This window comes from Budorcas taxicolor, chromosome 5 (assembly GCF_023091745.1).
Source record: "Budorcas taxicolor isolate Tak-1 chromosome 5, Takin1.1, whole genome shotgun sequence".
Classification (NCBI taxonomy): Eukaryota; Metazoa; Chordata; class Mammalia; order Artiodactyla; family Bovidae; genus Budorcas; species Budorcas taxicolor.
The window spans coordinates 118006960-118024303 of record NC_068914.1 but is presented as its reverse complement, the minus strand read 5'-3'; the positions used below and the strand labels follow the sequence as shown (position 1 = coordinate 118024303).

The 17344-nt window shown below is 46.3% G+C and overlaps 1 protein-coding gene across 3 annotated transcripts in view; it reads left to right on the top strand.

The window, feature by feature from the left end:
- Positions 1-3368: 3368 nt before the first annotated feature.
- RBFOX2 (RNA binding fox-1 homolog 2) overlaps positions 3369-17344 on the top strand; it is a 289442-nt gene continuing 275466 nt past the window's right edge. For all 3 annotated transcript variants that reach the window (XM_052641136.1, XM_052641135.1, XM_052641134.1), the window contains exon 1: positions 3369-3578. In XM_052641136.1, the coding sequence (XP_052497096.1) occupies positions 3396-3578 (183 nt within the window). In that variant the 5' untranslated portion in view covers positions 3369-3395. The remainder of the gene's footprint in view (positions 3579-17344) is intronic.

Here is a 17344-nt window from a genome sequence, read left to right as displayed (position 1 = left end):
ACATAACCATACCACATTGCTCTACTTCTTAGGGTCAGGCACACTACTGGAATAACAATAATTTGAGGCACAAATAGCCCTGATCCAAAATCTTATTTTTTTTCTGGGTCATGGAGCAGCCCAGGAAGGACCTAGCAGCGTTTAGATTCCAGTGTTAAGGTGAGTTGAGAGGGGAAAAGAATTCGTAAGATACCAGTCTAGAAAGTAAACTTTTTTTGGAAAATCAAACACTGATGTCCCTAGCTTTTTTTTTTTTTTTTTTTAAGCCATTGTTGTTTCATAGGCCATCAGAAAACATCCTGGTTTTCCTTCAAATTCAGAACACTTGGTTGGACAGGATGAAGCTCCATCTGCTGCAGAGTTGCCTAACTCAGCTCAAGAACAAGCTTGCAGGCACTTGGATTCCCAACACAGTGGCCCAACCAGCAGTATGAAGAGATGCCTAGACTCCTCTCTCCAACCCCATGGGTCCCTGCCAGTAGCTTACTATCACAAAACGAATTATATGATAAATATTTGCCACTTATTGAACAGTTACTATCTGTTGAGTGCTATGCTAGGTGCTTTATTTTGTCTCATTTAATCCTTAGAACAACACTGTCACTATTATTGTCACCTACCAACAAGGAATTGAAGGCTTGGTAAAAAGACTCAATTTGCCCAACGGTCACTGTACTAAAGGTTGATTTGGGGAGTCTGGTCTGCCCATCTTGATCTCTAACAGCCTCACAAAGTCACCTTAAGAATTAAAAAAACCCAGTGATGGGACTTTCCTTGCAGTCCAGTGGTTAAGACTCCACACTTCCACTGCACGGTGCATGGGTTTGATCCCTGGTCGGGAACTAAGAGCCCACATACCTTGCAATGCAGCCAAGACAAAAATAAGACAAAAGTTAAAAAAACAATGGTAGTAATGGCAGTAGTGGTAAAGAACTTACCTGCCAATGCAGGAAACATAAGTGATATGGATTTGATCCCTAGGTCAAGAAGATACTTTGGAGGAGGGCATGGGAACCCACTTCTGTATTCTTGCTTGGAGACTTCCACAGACAGAGGAGTCGGAGGGGCTACAGTTCATAGGGTTGCAAAGAGTTGGACACCACTAAAGTGACTTAGCATGCACACAGTGGTAGTGATACTGATATATTCTTACTATTTATTGAGTGCTTCTCTTAGGTCCATCTGTTCAAAGTTCTTAATGTGTGATAATGATAACTCATTTAAACCCTCACAATAATCCTTTTAGGAATGTCTTAAGTTTTCAGATGAAGACATAGAAAGGCTAAGTAGCTTTTACAAAGTACCATGACTTGTGAGTGGCAGAGCTAAAACTTGACTATTTTTATTGGTCTACAACACAGCCTAGTTAAAACAATGTGCCTTCTATGAAAATTCAGCTTCAAGATAAGGCCACCAGTCCTCCCTGCAACCAGATTGCTGGTTCTAATTCCCTTCAGTTTAAAAATTCTGAAGTCATCGCTGGTTCAGCATCACATGGGCAGTAGGTAGTAAAGATTGGATTCAAAGCTGGGTTGGTTTCTGACTTCAAAGAAGGAATCTTTATCATTGCACTGTTCCAGCACTAACTTTTAACTTGGGTTAAACCCCAGTACAAAGGACAAGTCATAGACCTATCTGAAAAGCACTTAGAAATCATCTAACCTGGGGTTTCTCAACGTTAGCACTACTGACATTTTGGGCTGGATAACTTGTGGGGACTGTCTTGTTCATTGCTGGATGTTGAACAATCCTCCTGGTCTTTATCCACAGCAGCACTCCCACCTCCACCCCACCCTAGGTGTAACAACCAAAAATAAATTCAGATGTTGACAAATGTCCGGGGAGAATGGGAAAGGGGCAAAATCGTCCCTGGTTTCAAACCACTGATCTGAACTCGCTCCTCATTTTGCAAATAATGGAGTAGAGGTCCAAACAGACGAAGCAACTGGCTTAAGCTAGTTAGCAGAATCCATGTTGTTCATGCAACATCACTGTGTCCCTATAACATACAGGGCACAACATTAAACCTGAAGAAATTAGATGCTATCTTAGTCCTTACAGTCTGGTAGGAGAGAAAAGCTATTGCACAAATAGCTCTAATTGTACGAAGCTGATAAGCAAGAAAGTGTTAGGCAGCAAGGTCCAGAGAAAAAGAATATGATCTGGTTTCCTGAGATCTGGATCTGCCAGTTTTTATCCGAGGAACTTAACCAAGGTTCAGTTTCACCACCAATGAAACAGAGCTCATATATACTCTGCTTATACCACCCGGTCCAAAACGGGTCTGTGAATTCATTGTGCAAACTGTGACGCTCTTACAGACATCAGGTATTAGTAAGATGACCAGAAATGTAATAAAAATTATGATTAAAGGCTTTTAGGACTGGGGAGAGCCCTGTAGCGGTGGCCTCATTCCTAGGCCTTCCAACTCGAGAGCCCCATTCTTTTGCGGGAGAGGGACCAAGTAAAGAGCTCCTTCCCTCAGAGCACTTCTTCCCTTGCCTGGAACCGACCCTGTCAGATAGGCGAATTTGCGTTCCAACTCCGAAGAGTGAGTCCCGCCAGAGGGAGTTGCTACGCTGCCCTCCGGCCACTCAAGCTCCGCCCGTTCTAGGCTGTGGCCCCGCCCTCAGGGAACAGACTCCGCCCCTGGAACTCCAGAGGCGCGGTGCCTCCAGGACAATCCCTCTCTCAAGCCGGAGTTTCCCGAACTCCCTCGATCTCCACCCGGCCTTTCTCGGTCTCCGGGAGCGGAGGCGGCGGAGATTGCCGAGGGGGCTGGCCCCGCCCCCTCCGCGGGCTCGGCCACCACCGTCCCCTCTCCCCCGCTGCCCTCCCGCGCGGGCTGGAGTCCCAGATCCCCGGCCGTCCCTCCTCCTTTCTCTCTCCCCGCCTTCCCGATGCTGCCACAGTGGCGGGTCGGAGGATCTCGGCCAGTCAGCTCGTTCCGGCCTCGAGCCCCTCCTCCCCCCAAATAAACACCCCTCCCCAAGCCTCAGGAGCCCGGACCGCCCCCTTCCTCCCTCTGCCCGGCGTGTGGCGAGGGCCAGTGTAAGGGAGTGAGCGCGGGCCGGCGGGCTAGCTTCGTGAGTGAGCGAGGCGGGGCGCGCGGCGGGCCGGGCCGGGGGTCGCGTGTGCGCGTGGGGGCGCGAGCGAGTGCCCGTCGCGACCCGCCGGCGGCCCCGAGCCGGGGAGGCGGCCAGCGAGAGGCCAGGGGCTACCGCCCGCCGCCGCCAAGGAGGGCAGCGGGCCCGCGCGCGCGCGCGCACGTACGCACGCACGCGGGGGCGGGTGCAGGCGCGCGCCCGCCTGTCGCGACAGTCGGGGCCGAGGCCCAGGGGGAGGTGGCCTGTCGCGGGTCGCCCGGCTCCCGGAGGCGAGGGGGCCTCGGGCGGATGGCGGAAGGCGCCCAGCCGCAGCAGCCGCCTCAGCTTGGGCCCGGCGCCGCTGCCCGGGGGATGAAGCGGGAGTCAGAGCTGGAGCTGCCGGTGCCCGGAGGGGGAGGAGACGGAGCCGAGCCCGGCCTGAGCAAGCGGCCGCGTACGGAGGAGGCGGCGGCCGACGGCAGCGGGATGCAGGTGACCGCGCGGGGCAGGCGCCCCGTTATCGTGGCGGGGTGGGGGGGCGGCGGGAGCAGCGCGGGGCTGCGGGGCTTAGAGGGCGGAGGGCTGCCCGGGGTCCCGGCTTGGAGGTGGGAGGGGGCCGGTCGGGGCCTGCGTGGAAGGTGGGGCGAGCCCCGACTTGGACGCTAAGGGTGCAGGAGGAGCCTGGTGTGCCCTGGAGGGTCCTGATCTCTGAGGGGACGAGGGGGCACGTAGCACGAATAGGTGTTGAGAGGAAATCGAACGTGCTTGAGATGGATTCCATTTCTTTACACCCTTCTTTAGTTCCTTGGCGGGGAGTGGAAGCCGAGAGATCCTGGTCCGTTGCCCGGAGAGCTGGGGACCGAATCGAAGACTGGGGGTGGGGGGTAGGGGTGGGGGACAGTGGTGGGACACCTTCCCCAAAGAGGGAGTACTGTTTTGGGCAGCCCTGGACACACAACTGGGATGGAGAACGGGATCAGCATAGAAGGGAGGAGTGAAAAGCGAGAAAACTCCTCGAGAGCCCAAAGGGGATGTGGCTTAGGTTGTGGGTTAAATCAGTTACACGAGGATTATGAGAAGTACGAGGAGTTGGGTAGCGTTGTGGCTACACCGTGGTGCTCAAGCTCATTAACTTCGTGGAGCATCTGGTGAGTCTGGAGACACAGGACCTGGCCAGTTGTATCTTAGGACACTGACTAGATCTTTGTTGTCCTGGAACATAAAAGAAAATTTATAGGACTGTTAGAAGATTGGATTCTGAATTGTGGACTTAGGGAAAAGCTGGTTGGTTTGGAAAGGGACTGGCAAATGTAGTGACCCTGTCAGTTGACTTTGTAGTTGGGGAAGAGCATGAAGCCTTCCTTGATTTGATTTTAGATTTGGTCTCTGTTCAGAACATACTTGCTGTGAAATAGCGGGTTTACTTACCTACTAGCAATCTGCCCAATTCTCTTAGCATCATAGAATGATAGAGAAGCAACCAGAGATACCATCTTTGACTGGAGTTCTTAACTTGGAAAGACTTGGAAGATTCTTCTGCGGAATAGTTTACAGGTACTCTCTGGTGAGAGAAAGTCAATAGTTTTCATCTTTTTTATTCGAGTCCCCAAATGTTTCAACCTCATTAGGTAGATGAGGAATCAAAAAATCTGGAGCAGACTAGTGACTTGCCTAGGGCCACCCCGTTAGCTGGTAGAGCTAGAAGCCTGGTCTTCTAATTCCTATTCCTGGGCTCTCTCCATTACAGCACTCTTGGAAATCTCTGCAGTGCTAGAAGACTTCCTGTGCTCTGCTCTCGCTGCTTTTCAAGGCTCTGTCTGACTTCCTGTGTTAGAGACGGAGCTGTATTTAAGCCTGGCGTGTTTGCTCTGTGCTTCTTGGTCTCCCTTGCAGAGGCCACTCTATTACTTGTGTTGACTTGGATAAAGTGACCCTCCTGGTGTTTATTTTTGAATTCTTTTGTTTCACTTGCCTGCTTTTGTTCTCCATTTGAACTCCCTCAGGCAGGGTGCTTGTGCGAAGTACACACCCCGGGCCTTGGAAAAAATATAGAGGAATATGGGGAGACTTCAGGTGAGCTGGGTTGACACTGGAAGACGAGAGAAGATTGGGTGTGGGTGCTGATGAGTGCATCCACTTGGTGTGTGCATATATCTGTGCCCATTTATTGTTGCTGTCAATCACAGTTAATAGTGAGTCTCCTACTGCCTTCCCCCTCTTTCCTCCTGGGGCCCATTATTTGCTGGTTGCCTTCAAATTGGCTGAGAGCAGTATTTGGAAATGGAGCAGTGTGTAGAGGCTTTGGAGTATGCAGAGGAAGCAGTGGGTTAGGTCCTCTGGGTACCGATGGGCACCTTAGAACTATCCCACAGAGAATGCTTTTTTCACTCTGTGGATCTGTGGATCTTTATTTTTCACTTTATAGGTTCTCTTTTTTGTAGTTCTGTACACCATGTCACACAGGTATTCATGTCATCATTGACTTAGCCCCCTGCCCTCAACAGTCTGCATGGTTCTGGGAAAATCCCTTCTTTGGGGGCCTCTGTTACCATAGTTGTAAAATACAGTGTTTGTAAAGGATGATTTATAAGTTACCTCTAAAAAGATACAGAGAGTTCCGTGACTTTAAAGAACTTGGTGTCTGCAATCTAGGGAGGGAGCCAGAATGGGTGAAAAGTTGGAAAAAAAAAAGAAGTGTGTGTATGTATATGTGTCATGTATATGTATGTAGGTGTATTATGTATATATATATGAATTTTTTGGTAAGTTCCAGAGGAACAAGAGTAGGGATACCACAAGGTAGATCCTTGTCACAAGGCTTTGCGAACTTTAAAACCAAAGTATGTTGAGGATTTGTGCCATTGGAGCCAGAAGCAAAAGATGGTGGTTCTTGCTGAAATGGTCAAGGAAGGCTTTATGGAGAAGTTGAAATTTGAGGTCTAATCGGGAGTAAAGGAAAAGTAATGTTCATGAAAAAATGAAATTTGAACCTAGGTCACCTACATTTCTAGGACCTTCCTATCATTCTGATAATTATGATAGGATATTTAATATTCATTTGACTGACATTAATTGAGCAGCTGCTAAGTGCCAGGCCCTGTTTTAGAGCCTAGGAAATATAGTAGTAAACAAAATAAAGACTCCACTCTCATGGAACTAAGATTCTAATTGAGAGAGACAGACAATAAAGAAATCAACTATTATTAGGGGGTTTTAAGTGTTAAGAGGAAAAATAAAGCACGGAAAGGGGTAAGAGTGGTGAAGAGGATGGTTAGGGAAGGCCTCTGTGATAGGTGACCTTTGGGTGACCTGAGGGAATTTGAGAGAATGGGGTTCAGACAGAGGAACTGTGGGTGCAGAGGCATTGAGAGATAAATACACTTGATGTGTTTGAGAACAAGAGACCAGTGGAGCTGGAGGAGAATGTAAAGGGGCGAAGCAGTTTTTAGGAAGTGATATCAGTGGTGTAGACATGCCTATCAGTTCAGTTCAGTCGCTCAGTCGTGTCTGACTCTTTGCGACCCCATGAATCGCAGCACGCCAGGCCTCCCTGTCTATCATCAACTCCCGGAGTTCACTCAGACTCAAGTCCATCGAGTCAGTGATGCCATCCAGCCATCTCATCCTCTGTCGTCCCCTTCTCCTCCTGCCCCCAATCCCTCCCAGCATCAGAGTCTTTTCCAATGAGTCAACTCTTCGCATGAGGTGGCCAAAGTACGGAGTTTCAGTTTTAGCATCATTCCTTCCAAAGAAATCCCAGGGCTGATCTCCCTCAGAATGGACTGGTTGGATCTCCTTGCAGTCCAAGGGACTCTCAAGAGTCTTCTCCAACACCAGAGTTCAAAAGCATCAATTCTTCAGCGCTCAGCTTTCTTCACAGTCCACATCTCACATCCATACATGACCACAAGAAAAACCATAGCCTTAACTAGACGGACCTTAGTCGTCAAAGTAATGTCTCTGCTTTTGAATATACTATCTAGGTTGGTCATAACTTTCCTTCCAAGGAGTAAGCGTCTTTTAATTTCATGGCTGCAGTCACCATCTGCAGTGATTTTAGAGCCCCAAAAAATAAAGTCTGACACTGTTTCCACTGTTTCCCCATCTATTTGCCATGAAGTGATGGGACCGGATGCCATGATCTTCGTTTTCTGAATGTTGAGCTTTAAGCCAACTTTTTCACTCTCCTCTTTCACTTTCATCAAGAGGCTTTTTAGTTCCTCTTCACTTTCTGCCATAAGGGTGGTGTCATCTGCATACCTGAGGTTATTGATATTTCTCCCGGCAATCTTGATTCCAGCTTGTATTTCTTCCAGTCCAGCGTTTCTCATGATGTACTCTGCATATAAGTTAAATAAGCAGAGTGACAATATACAGCCTTGACGTACTCCTTTTCCTATTTGGAACCAGTCTGTTGTTCCATGTCCAGTTCTAACTGTTGCTTCCTGACCTGCATATAGGTTTCTCAAGAGGCAGGTCAGGTGGTCTGGTATTCTCATCTCTGTCAGAATTTTCCACAGTTGATTGTGATCCACACAGTCAAAGGCTTTGGCATAGTCAATAAAGCAGAAATAGATGTTTTTCTGGAACTCTCTTGCTTTTTCGATGATCCAGTGGATGTTGGCCATTTGATCTCTGGTTCCTGTGCCTTTTCTAAAACCGGCTTGAACATCTGGAATTTCACGGTTCACGTATTGCTGAAGCCTGGCTTGGAGAATTTTGAGCATTACTTTACTAGCATGTGAGATGACTGCAATTGTGCTGTAGTTTGAGCATTCTTTGGCATTGCCTTTCTTTGGGATTGGAATGAAAAGTGACCTTTTCCAGTCCTGTGGCCACTGCTGAATTTTCCAAATGTGCTGGCATCTTGAGTGCAGCACTTCAACAGCATCATCTTTCAGGATAGGTTCATGTAAATAGACATTTAAAAATTCTAGAGTAGCTTGCTTTTTGGTATACGGATTTGTCTTGAAGCACTTGTTTTTTTCCTTATATCTTAGCACACATGGCATTTCTTTGAGATTATAGCTCCTTTTGGAAGCCTTCCCTCCTGACAGCTGAATTCACACCAGTTAGACCCACCTCTTGGCTCCTGTTGTATCGGTGGTTAATTATGCATCATCTTGTATTGTCTTCTCATTGTTTTATTCCTGTTTCCTTAGTGATACTGTAAGCTTCTAGAAGCCAAGAACTATATTTTCTTGGTGTTTATCCTTTATAATACCTCACAGTTTTGAGTACATAGTAAGTGCTCAATGCCTGTTAAACTGAAGTTAAAATTTTGTCTTTTTAAAATAATTAAGGGATAGAAAAAAATGCCATGCAATTTAGGGGTGAGAGTACTTTCAGGAAATATCCTAACCTTTTGAGGGTCAAAGGATTAACCCATTTTTAGACGGAAGTCATTTGCTGGGGTTAATGTCCCAAGACTGCAGACTAAATGGAGCTATAGCTCTAAGCTGCAGATTCCAAGGCTGAACCCTGGTGAGTTATAGCCACTAAGCTTTTGGGGATAAATCATTACTTCCTAAAATGGAGCAGTGGGGACATGAGAGAGTCTGTGGTGCTTATGTTATAATCCTTGTGCTAAGAAGGACCCCTGGGGTGAGGGGGAAGAGGAAGGGTCGCTCCTTTCTAGGCCAGTATCCAGAAGCTTTATGTGGGTGGCAGAGGAGTCGGCACAGCCCTAGAAACAGTTTAGAGTTTCCTACCCTCAACTGCAGAGTAGGAGGGAAGAGACAAATTCCACCTGAAAATTGAAACACAGCTTGAGAAATGTAGTGAGTTGTTAAAGAGGGTATTTGGAAATACTGTACTCTAACCTGGTAGGAAGTTAAGTGAGTTATTAGAGATTTGTTTCACTTTAAGCAAGTCTGATATGTGTGAAAAACTCGGGCCTTATGAAACATACCAGGGAATGAATTCTTTTGGTCAGCTTCTCTAGTGAATATAAACAATTTGATGAGCAGAAATTCAGATTTTTGTGCAGCTTTCTAGGAACTTAGAAAGTTCACCTTCATAAAGCAAGGTGCACCTTAATTATTATTTATAGCTTTCAGCAACATTCTTTATGGTAGTGAAATGTCGGAATGTGGTTATTACACGGCTAACTGACTGCTTCTGGCCATCGAATCGTAAGTCTAGCATAGCTAAGTGAGTTCAGAAGTTGTTCATGTTGGTGTTGGATTCTAGTAGTAGGAGGACTCTCTGGTCTCGGGAAGGGTTTGCAGGTATTGCTTTGTAGACACTGTATTTCTTTTTATCTTCCCATTTGCTTCTTTCTGGGTTTCTCTCCTCCTAGGTGGAAGTCTCTTTGGACTTTGAGTGTATGGTGCTGAAACTGAACATGGGTGCTGCCGTTTGAGTAGACTTACCAATATGCTTTCTTTCCAAGGGATTTGGTGAACAATCTCTCGCTAAATTACTGAATTTTTCATTTCTGCATGTCTTTGTCTGCTCAAGTGGACTGTAGACTGGGTGGCTTAAACACCAGAAATTTGTTTCTCACAGTTCTTGGGCCTGGGGTCCAAGATGAAGGTGCTGGCAGATTTGGTGTCTGATGAGGGCTCTCTTCCTGGCTTACAGACAGCTGCCTTCTTGCTGTGTGCTCACGTGGGCTTTTCTCCATGTATGCTAGTGGACACAGAGAGAGAGAGAGAATCTCCTTTTCATAAGGGCTCCCCCATCATGGGATGCAGTGGTGGTGGTGGGATCCTCCCCTTATGACCTAATCGCCTCCCAGTGGCCCCTCCTCCAATTACCATCAAATTGTGGGCTTGGGCTTCAACATATTAGTTTGCAATGGGGTGGGGGGAGGGGACACAGACGTTCAGCCCATAATACAGCCCATAATTTACCACCAGAGTGGTAAATATTGTAGTTGGAGAAACTGAGATAGCACAGTCATGTAAAAATGACTAATTTTTTTCCCCCAGACTCACAAGGCAGCTTGTGAGTATATAGCTGGGAATGTCTGAGAGGCAGAAAGATCTGAATTCAAAATAGAGTTATTCTGCAGGGTGACTCAAGAGGTTATCCTGAGTTGAATTTGTTTCCTAACTTCCTCTCCCATTTTTCTAGTCACTGTCATTTTTTTTTTTTTTCCCCTATCACACTGATCTGTGAACATCACAGAAGCTAGCTAGAGATTTAACTTTCATTTTGATATAAAGCAGACTGGTGCAGACAGGCCTCAAGATTACAGGGCTGAGAAAGAAATTCAGTGTACTGCTTGGTGTAAACAAGAATGTTGCTAGTGAATCTCTGGTTTGACATCTCTCAGGCCATCAGTTTGGTATCAGGCTTTGATAATTTGTGGAAACAAGGTATGCTGTGCTTAGTCACTCAGTCGTGTCCAACTCATTGCGACCCTTTGGACTGCAGCCCGCCACGCTCCTGTGTCCATGGGGTTCTCCAGGCAAGAATACTGGAGTGAGTTGCCATGCCTTCCTCCAGGGGCTCTTCCCAACCCACATCTCCTGCATTACAGGCAGATTCTTTATCACCTGAGCCACCAGGGAAGCCCAAGAATACTGAAGTGGGTAGCCTACCCCTTCTCCAGGGGAACTTTCTGACCCAGGAATCGAACCTGGGTCTCCTGCATTGCGGGTGGATTCTTTACCAGCTGAGCTACCAGGGAAGACCCAATAAAGCTGGTCATTTTAGTGAGTGGACTTGTTTGAATTGTTTTTTGATACCCATTTGTAAAGCTTAGTGCACATCTCTTTTTCTGGGGCTAATGTACCCTTCCTTTAAAGACAGGAGGGAAGAGCCCTCGAGATGATGGAGAGGAAACGGCAGTAACTGGAGCATGAGCAGACAGATGGAGGCGGGATGGCGGGATGACGAGTGTGTGTGGTGTTTAGGTGGCCCCTGCGAGTATCCAGTTTCCTATTCCTTGCCCCTCCAGCCCCAGTGCAAGCAGGCAGCTTACATGGCTAAGGTTTCATTATCTAATCCATCACAGATCGGCTTGAATAAACCCATTGGCTGGCACTGATCTGGTTAGGAGGGTAGCGCAAAGCCGCTTGAGCCAGGATTGGGGCAAATCGGATCAGAACTGCCTTGTGAATCCTGGACATATTTCTGTAATTTGGGTGGTAAAGCGGTTTGGGAAATCACTTAGGAGCCAGAGCTCACCATCAGCTTGGAGTATTTCCACATGTTGCCCTGGGGACCCTGAGGGGAAGTGGATGGAGGGTTTGATACATTACTCTGGAGTGTAGTCAGGTTGCTTTGATTATTTGAGTCTGAACATTTTTTGGTCACTAATGCTCAGGAGTGACGTTTTGGGAACATTTGGGGATTCCAGTTGTGATCACTCAGTTGTGTCTTTTTCTGAGTGATCCCTTCATCTGAGACTGTATTATGTGTGTTGCCTCTCAATTTTTAAAGGGGAGATGTTGTTACTATTATTACCAACTTTGATATATCATTATGTTTGTTATCCATACATACTTGAAGTGTGGTGTAGTGCAAGAAACACTGTTTAGAATTTCTCACATTGGGGTTTGAATCCTGGTTCTTCCCATTGCCAGCCAACTGAAATGACCTTTGGTAGGATATTTAGCATCTGAGCTCCTGTTTACACATCTGTGAACTGGAGGAATTACTGCATCCTCTCATGAGCTGCTGTAATCACAGACTGAGATTATTTAAAGTTCCCATCATGGAACCCAGCAGTAAATGTTTTATTTCTTGCCTCCTTTATAACCTGCTACACAGTATTCCACGAGTTCCTGCTCATTGCTCCATCAGCATGGAGTGGTTAATGTGCTTCTGATTGATTAAGTGACAGAGTTGAAGCTACCTCAGATGAGCAGTGTACTAAACTGGGAAATCTAACTGGTTTGACGTGGGTGAAGAGGTATATGGACCTGGTCGTGGTGGTCCCTCCAGTGAGAGGAAGAGGAGACATTCACTTCCTTGCTAAGGACTGAGAGGGCTCCTGCATGGGGCGTGTGGACATTTCAGGAATCTATGGGATCTTTCCTGGGAGTGTGGATGACAGAGGCACTGGCTGTTTTGATGGCACATGGGATGCAGGAGTGAAAATGTCATTTGTGTTCCAGATTTTATAAGGTTTGTTGGTTAAATGTATTGCATTTTGTTTTCATTTTTGTTTGTGGAAATTGAGCTGGGATGAGTTGGTCTCTTGTGCTCTCTTTCCAGTCTCTTCAAACCCACCTTTCTGGCTATTAACATCGTACTCCATCTAAAAGAGCTTAAAATCATAGAGAGCTTATCAAATGGATGAGATCCGTTCTCTTGTTTGGCCTGCCAGGTCCTTCTGGCCTGATTTGTGCCTTCCCTTTTAGCTTCTTTCTAGTCTGTGGCAAGGGACTGGTAGCTTCCTGAGCAGGCTGTGCCGCTCAGGCTCATTCATACCTCTGTGCTTTTGTTTCTGTTCTTCTGTCCAAAATTCTTCCCTCATGCCTCTCATCTCATTGGTAAGGCTGTCTTCAGGAATAAGCTGGGATGCTGATTCCTCCTGGATGCCTTTTGTCTGTGCTTCATCCCTCCTGCATTCCTGCTGCTTTCCAGACGGTCGTGTCCAGAGCTCTGTTTTAGGACTTTTTAGATTAACATTTGTTCAGCTGTCTGCCCCTCCCCTTACCACTCCCCCCCTCGCCCCCCGCCAGACTGTGTGATCAAGGGAGCCTTTGGGATCCATAGGATCTAGCACTGCCCTGCCCTGACTAATCAAGAAACTGTCTTTCTTGTTGAACTGAACTTTGTCTTCCTGTTCCTTGGTTGGAGCCAGCAGATGGCTTTAATTATTTTTGCAGATTATCCCTGGGGGGTCTGGCCCTTGGTCTGCTCTCCAGCTCCTGCAAAGACTAGGTGTTGTGGGATTCGTGAATGGTGCCTGATCTTTCCATTGATATCAGGGTTAAAGGTGACTTTAGAGGGGGTGGAGTATAACTGCTGAAAGTGTCGGGTGGGCATGGCAACCTGCCATTAGGTTTCCTGTGCTCAGATATTAGTTGAGAGCACGTGTGTGTGTGAAAAGTGCCTTTGTGACTGAGGAACTAGAAGAGCCGCACGAGGACAGGGCGATTAGAGCTGACCTGTTCTGGTTCATTGGAGTAGTCTGCTGACCTGCCGTTCAGTGGCGGCGTTGCTGAGAGCTCTTGGAGTGCTGTGGTTCATATGTCTTACCACCATTTGGGACTAAGCCCATTTGATCAACTATGGACCTTCACCTTTCCCTTCTCAACCAATGAATTTCATAAGCTCTTACAGCTTGTTTTTATGGATGCAGAAAAATACCTAAGACACCTCACAGAATGCACACTCTTTTTCAGATGGTTCATTGGATATGTTTGAAAACAGGGAAACTTAATACAGTTCTTATAAATCTCAGCTTTGGAGACGGGTTCATAGAAGTATTTTGCAGGAATCTTCTCTCTCTGGCCCTCGTCATACCCACCTCCTTCCCTTCGTCCTCTGATTTGTGCTCCTATTAATCTTCGCCTGTTCTCCAGTCTCGAGACTCCCCTTGCCAGTTTAGTTGGGGCCTCTTTAAAGGCGAAATGGGCATATTTTATAGTGCTTCTGGCTGTTCAGATGCTGGGTGAATAAGGCAGATTCTAAAATGGGAATGAGAGTGAGAGCAACCAGTTATATCACTTCCTTCTGACGTGTTCTGCACATACGTGGCATCTAGAAATTTCAGTTGAGGATTTAAGGCACAGCACACATGATAAATACCACTTATGAAGTAGATGACAGTTTTGAATTGCCAAATGATAATGGTTGAGTAACTGCTTAAAAACCTATTTTCCCAAGGGTGGAAACCGAGCCTTTGAAGTTTAGGCTTCCACATGGGTGTGTTCAGCCACAATTCTCAGGTTTTTTAGGGACCTAAGTCCCCAGATAATATCCTGGTATGTGGGATTTTTCCCGCAGAGAGGCTGGTTCCCTGGTTTCTCCTTTGCCAAGGGAAAGAGATTTTGCTCTGAGCACTGGATATTTTTTTCCAGGCATGTGGTTTTTGAGGAGGCACACTGTTTACTTTTCTTCAGGGCTGCATCGATTTTGTTGGATCCTAATTGTAAATACCACAGGCAAAGCATGATTTACTGTAAGGAGGGGGCAGGCGGGTACCCGAGGGACTCTCTCAGCTCTGGGGTTGGGGGTGGGGAGCGGGAGCCACGCCGGTGGGACTAGAGGAGCTGCAGACATGGTCTGGGGGCACCGTGGGGTGTGTGTGTGGGCCCCAGTCGCTGCTTGAGTTGGAACACTTTTGAAGCCGAGGCTCACGGGAAGTTCTTCCAATTGCTTTATTTTGAGCAGCTTTTTCCTCCGTTCCTCCGTGTGTTGGCAGCTGTGTGGAGGAGGGGGCGTTAGCTGCTGTCAGCCAGGATGGTTTCCAGAGCAGACCCGTATGGATTTCATTTAGGCATTTATTTCAGGGGTGTGTGCTTTGTTGGGAGTCAAGAGGACTTCGGTTCCATTTTCCTGGAAGTTGGTGGGCTTCTGTGAGCTGCTCTATTTATCTTGGACAGGGAGGCAAGTAGAAAAGCGGCTGCACAGTTAGGCCTTGTTGCAGGAGCTTCGTTTCGTAGGTCATCCTCTTGGGGATTTTTGTACAGTCATATTTACAGCCTTAAGATTTTCTTTGCCTCTTCCCTCCCTCCTTTTTCCTTCTGCAGTTTAGTGCTCCATAAAAATTCTGAGGAAAGTGGGTAATAATTTGGGGTGGTGTTGTTTAGTCACTAAGTTGTGACCAACTCTTTGCGGCCCTATGGACTGTAGCCCACCAGGCTTCTCTGTCCATGAGAATCTCTAGGCAGGAATACTAGACTGGGTTGCCATTTGCTTCTCTAGAGGATCTTCCTAACCCAGGGCTCAGACTCGTGTCTCCTACATTGGCAGGTGGATTCTTTACCACTGAGACACCGGAGAATTTGGGGTAGAAGACAAGAATTGTTTGGCTCCCTACCCCACCTCCCTTTCTTGCCCAGCCCTCCCCCACCCCATCCTTTGCAAAAGAATCTGCAAAGGAGGTCGCTTATCCCCTAGTCAGACTGGCCTGTCCCCTGATCCATCTGAATCTGTGGCTTTCACAGCTTTCACCTGCTATTTCTTGGTTTCCAGGGAGTGGGGTAGTAGGATCGTGATTTCAAAGCAAGAACTGGCAAAATGGAAAGGTGTTTTTGTGGTGGCTCCCAGCACCTACAAAGCTGAGCTCATGGGCTTGTACCTCATACGAACTTCCAGGAACACTGTCCGTGGCTGGCGTGATGGCCTTGGGGACTCTGTTGGCGCTTCAGGAAGTCTCCACAATGGCAGTCTCTCTCAGTGGGAACATTGGCAAAGCTAAGGGGAATTGGTAGCGCTTGTTTTGAAAGTGTGGCTGGTCTTAGACTGCCCATCTCAGTGAGAGGGGAAGAGGCGGCCTTGTCTGAAGAAGGGAGAGTCGTGCTCTACAACTGTTACTTAGGTGTCCTGTCTCCTGTTTGTGTTTGCTATCTCACGTCCAGATTCTATGGCGTATTTTGAATGTTGCATTTACACTTGAAGCCACAGTCTGACTTTTAGTAAACTGACTTTTAGTAAACTGATTTGGCTAATCTTGGTATCATCCTGGACTTTGAAGTGATGCTGGTCATATTTACCAATAAAAGGTCTGTGTCAGGGCTTAGAAGTGGCAGTTTCTGCTGGTGGCCCCCTCCCCTCCCCGGCTGCCACTGGGTGTGCATTAGCAACACCTCTTCTGTCCTGCACTTTGTGTTACGGGTCTTCAGCTGCTTGTTGTGGCACCAAATAGATCTTTCTGCTGCAGCAGTTTGGCTCTGAGCTGATTGTGTTTTACAGTGTTGGAGATCAGTTGGCTGACTGGCATGTGGTGTCCACAAAGCAGAAGCCTTTCAAAGAGATACTTACCACGGACCTTTCGTGATTTTTGTCAGTTGTGTAAAAATGCTGTGATTAACCCATACCCATGTGTCCATGTGGATGAGCAGTCTTCCTTTATGCTTACTTGGCACTGCTTTCTCTAGCAGTAGTTTGGATTAAGTGTTCCCCAGTAGGCTTTGCATTTTAATCCTTGGAAGCCTGTTTCAAGAAACCTTTATATTTGACTTTCTTGAGGTTGGTGTAGGGGATCATTCACTCTTACTGAATTTTAGCTTCACTATGAATTGTTTTCTGCAGTGTTCATTTTAGGCAAATAGTAAATATTTCTTTGGTTTTACAGTACCCCAGAGTTTGAAGAAATTAAAAAAAAAAATAGATTGGTCCAGCATCCTGTTTTAAGCAAGGAAATGGTCTAATTCATATTATCCCAAGCCATTTTTTTATTGGTTGTCCTTTGAGAAATGATAATTGGTGTCATTCTGACAGACATACACACAAAGTGACGTAACTTTGGAATAGAGTTAAACAAAATTTAAGCTATCTCATTTTGCTTTTCATAAGCAGATGTTGTGACTCTGAATTTATAGAAACATGTTCAGTGAAGCATCTTCCTCTCTTCCCTCTTCCCCATGTTAGTTTCTTGTTATTCCACCCTCTTTCTTTTTACACAAACTAGTATACTCCATACATTCTTTTTGCACCTTGCTTTACTCTATTGGAGGTTATTTATTTATTTTTGTAACAGGGCTTAATAATATTTTCATTAATGATTTCTGGGTTTGTGTATGTGTGATGCTTAGGAAAGTTTTTCCCACTCTATGATTATAAAAACCAGAATGGACTTGCAGACAGACAGAGCTGAGTTGGAGCCCTAGCTTTTCCACATCACAGCTCTGTGATCTTGGTTACACAGCCTAAGAAAAGGCTCAGCTTTTTTGTTTATAAAATATGTTATAGAATGGTATAAGAATTAAAAGAGATAATGTATGTAATGTGCTTAGTTCAGAGCCTGGCACTGAGTAGGTGTATCTATCAAGCCCTGTTTTCTTATATCTCAGTACTTTTTTCACTTTCTTAAAGGCAGGAACAGTCTCTTAATCTGTGTTTTCTTGGCTTCTTCATCAGTACCAGGGATATATTATAATAAGAATTTGGTACGTGTTATTTTTGGGTTTTTGCTTTTATTTTTTTGCCTTAAAGTTACCAGTCTCTAGTTTTATTACCGATCAAATAAAGGGTGAACAATAGCTAAATCAGTGGATTGGTAATGGTGGACAGTATGAAATCATGAGAGCTGAGGTCATCTCAAAGTTTCCTGGATCAGCTCTCTGCTTCAGTGAGATGAAGTAGAATCTGTGCCCATTTTTATGGATAGGTTGTTTCAGGTTCAAGGA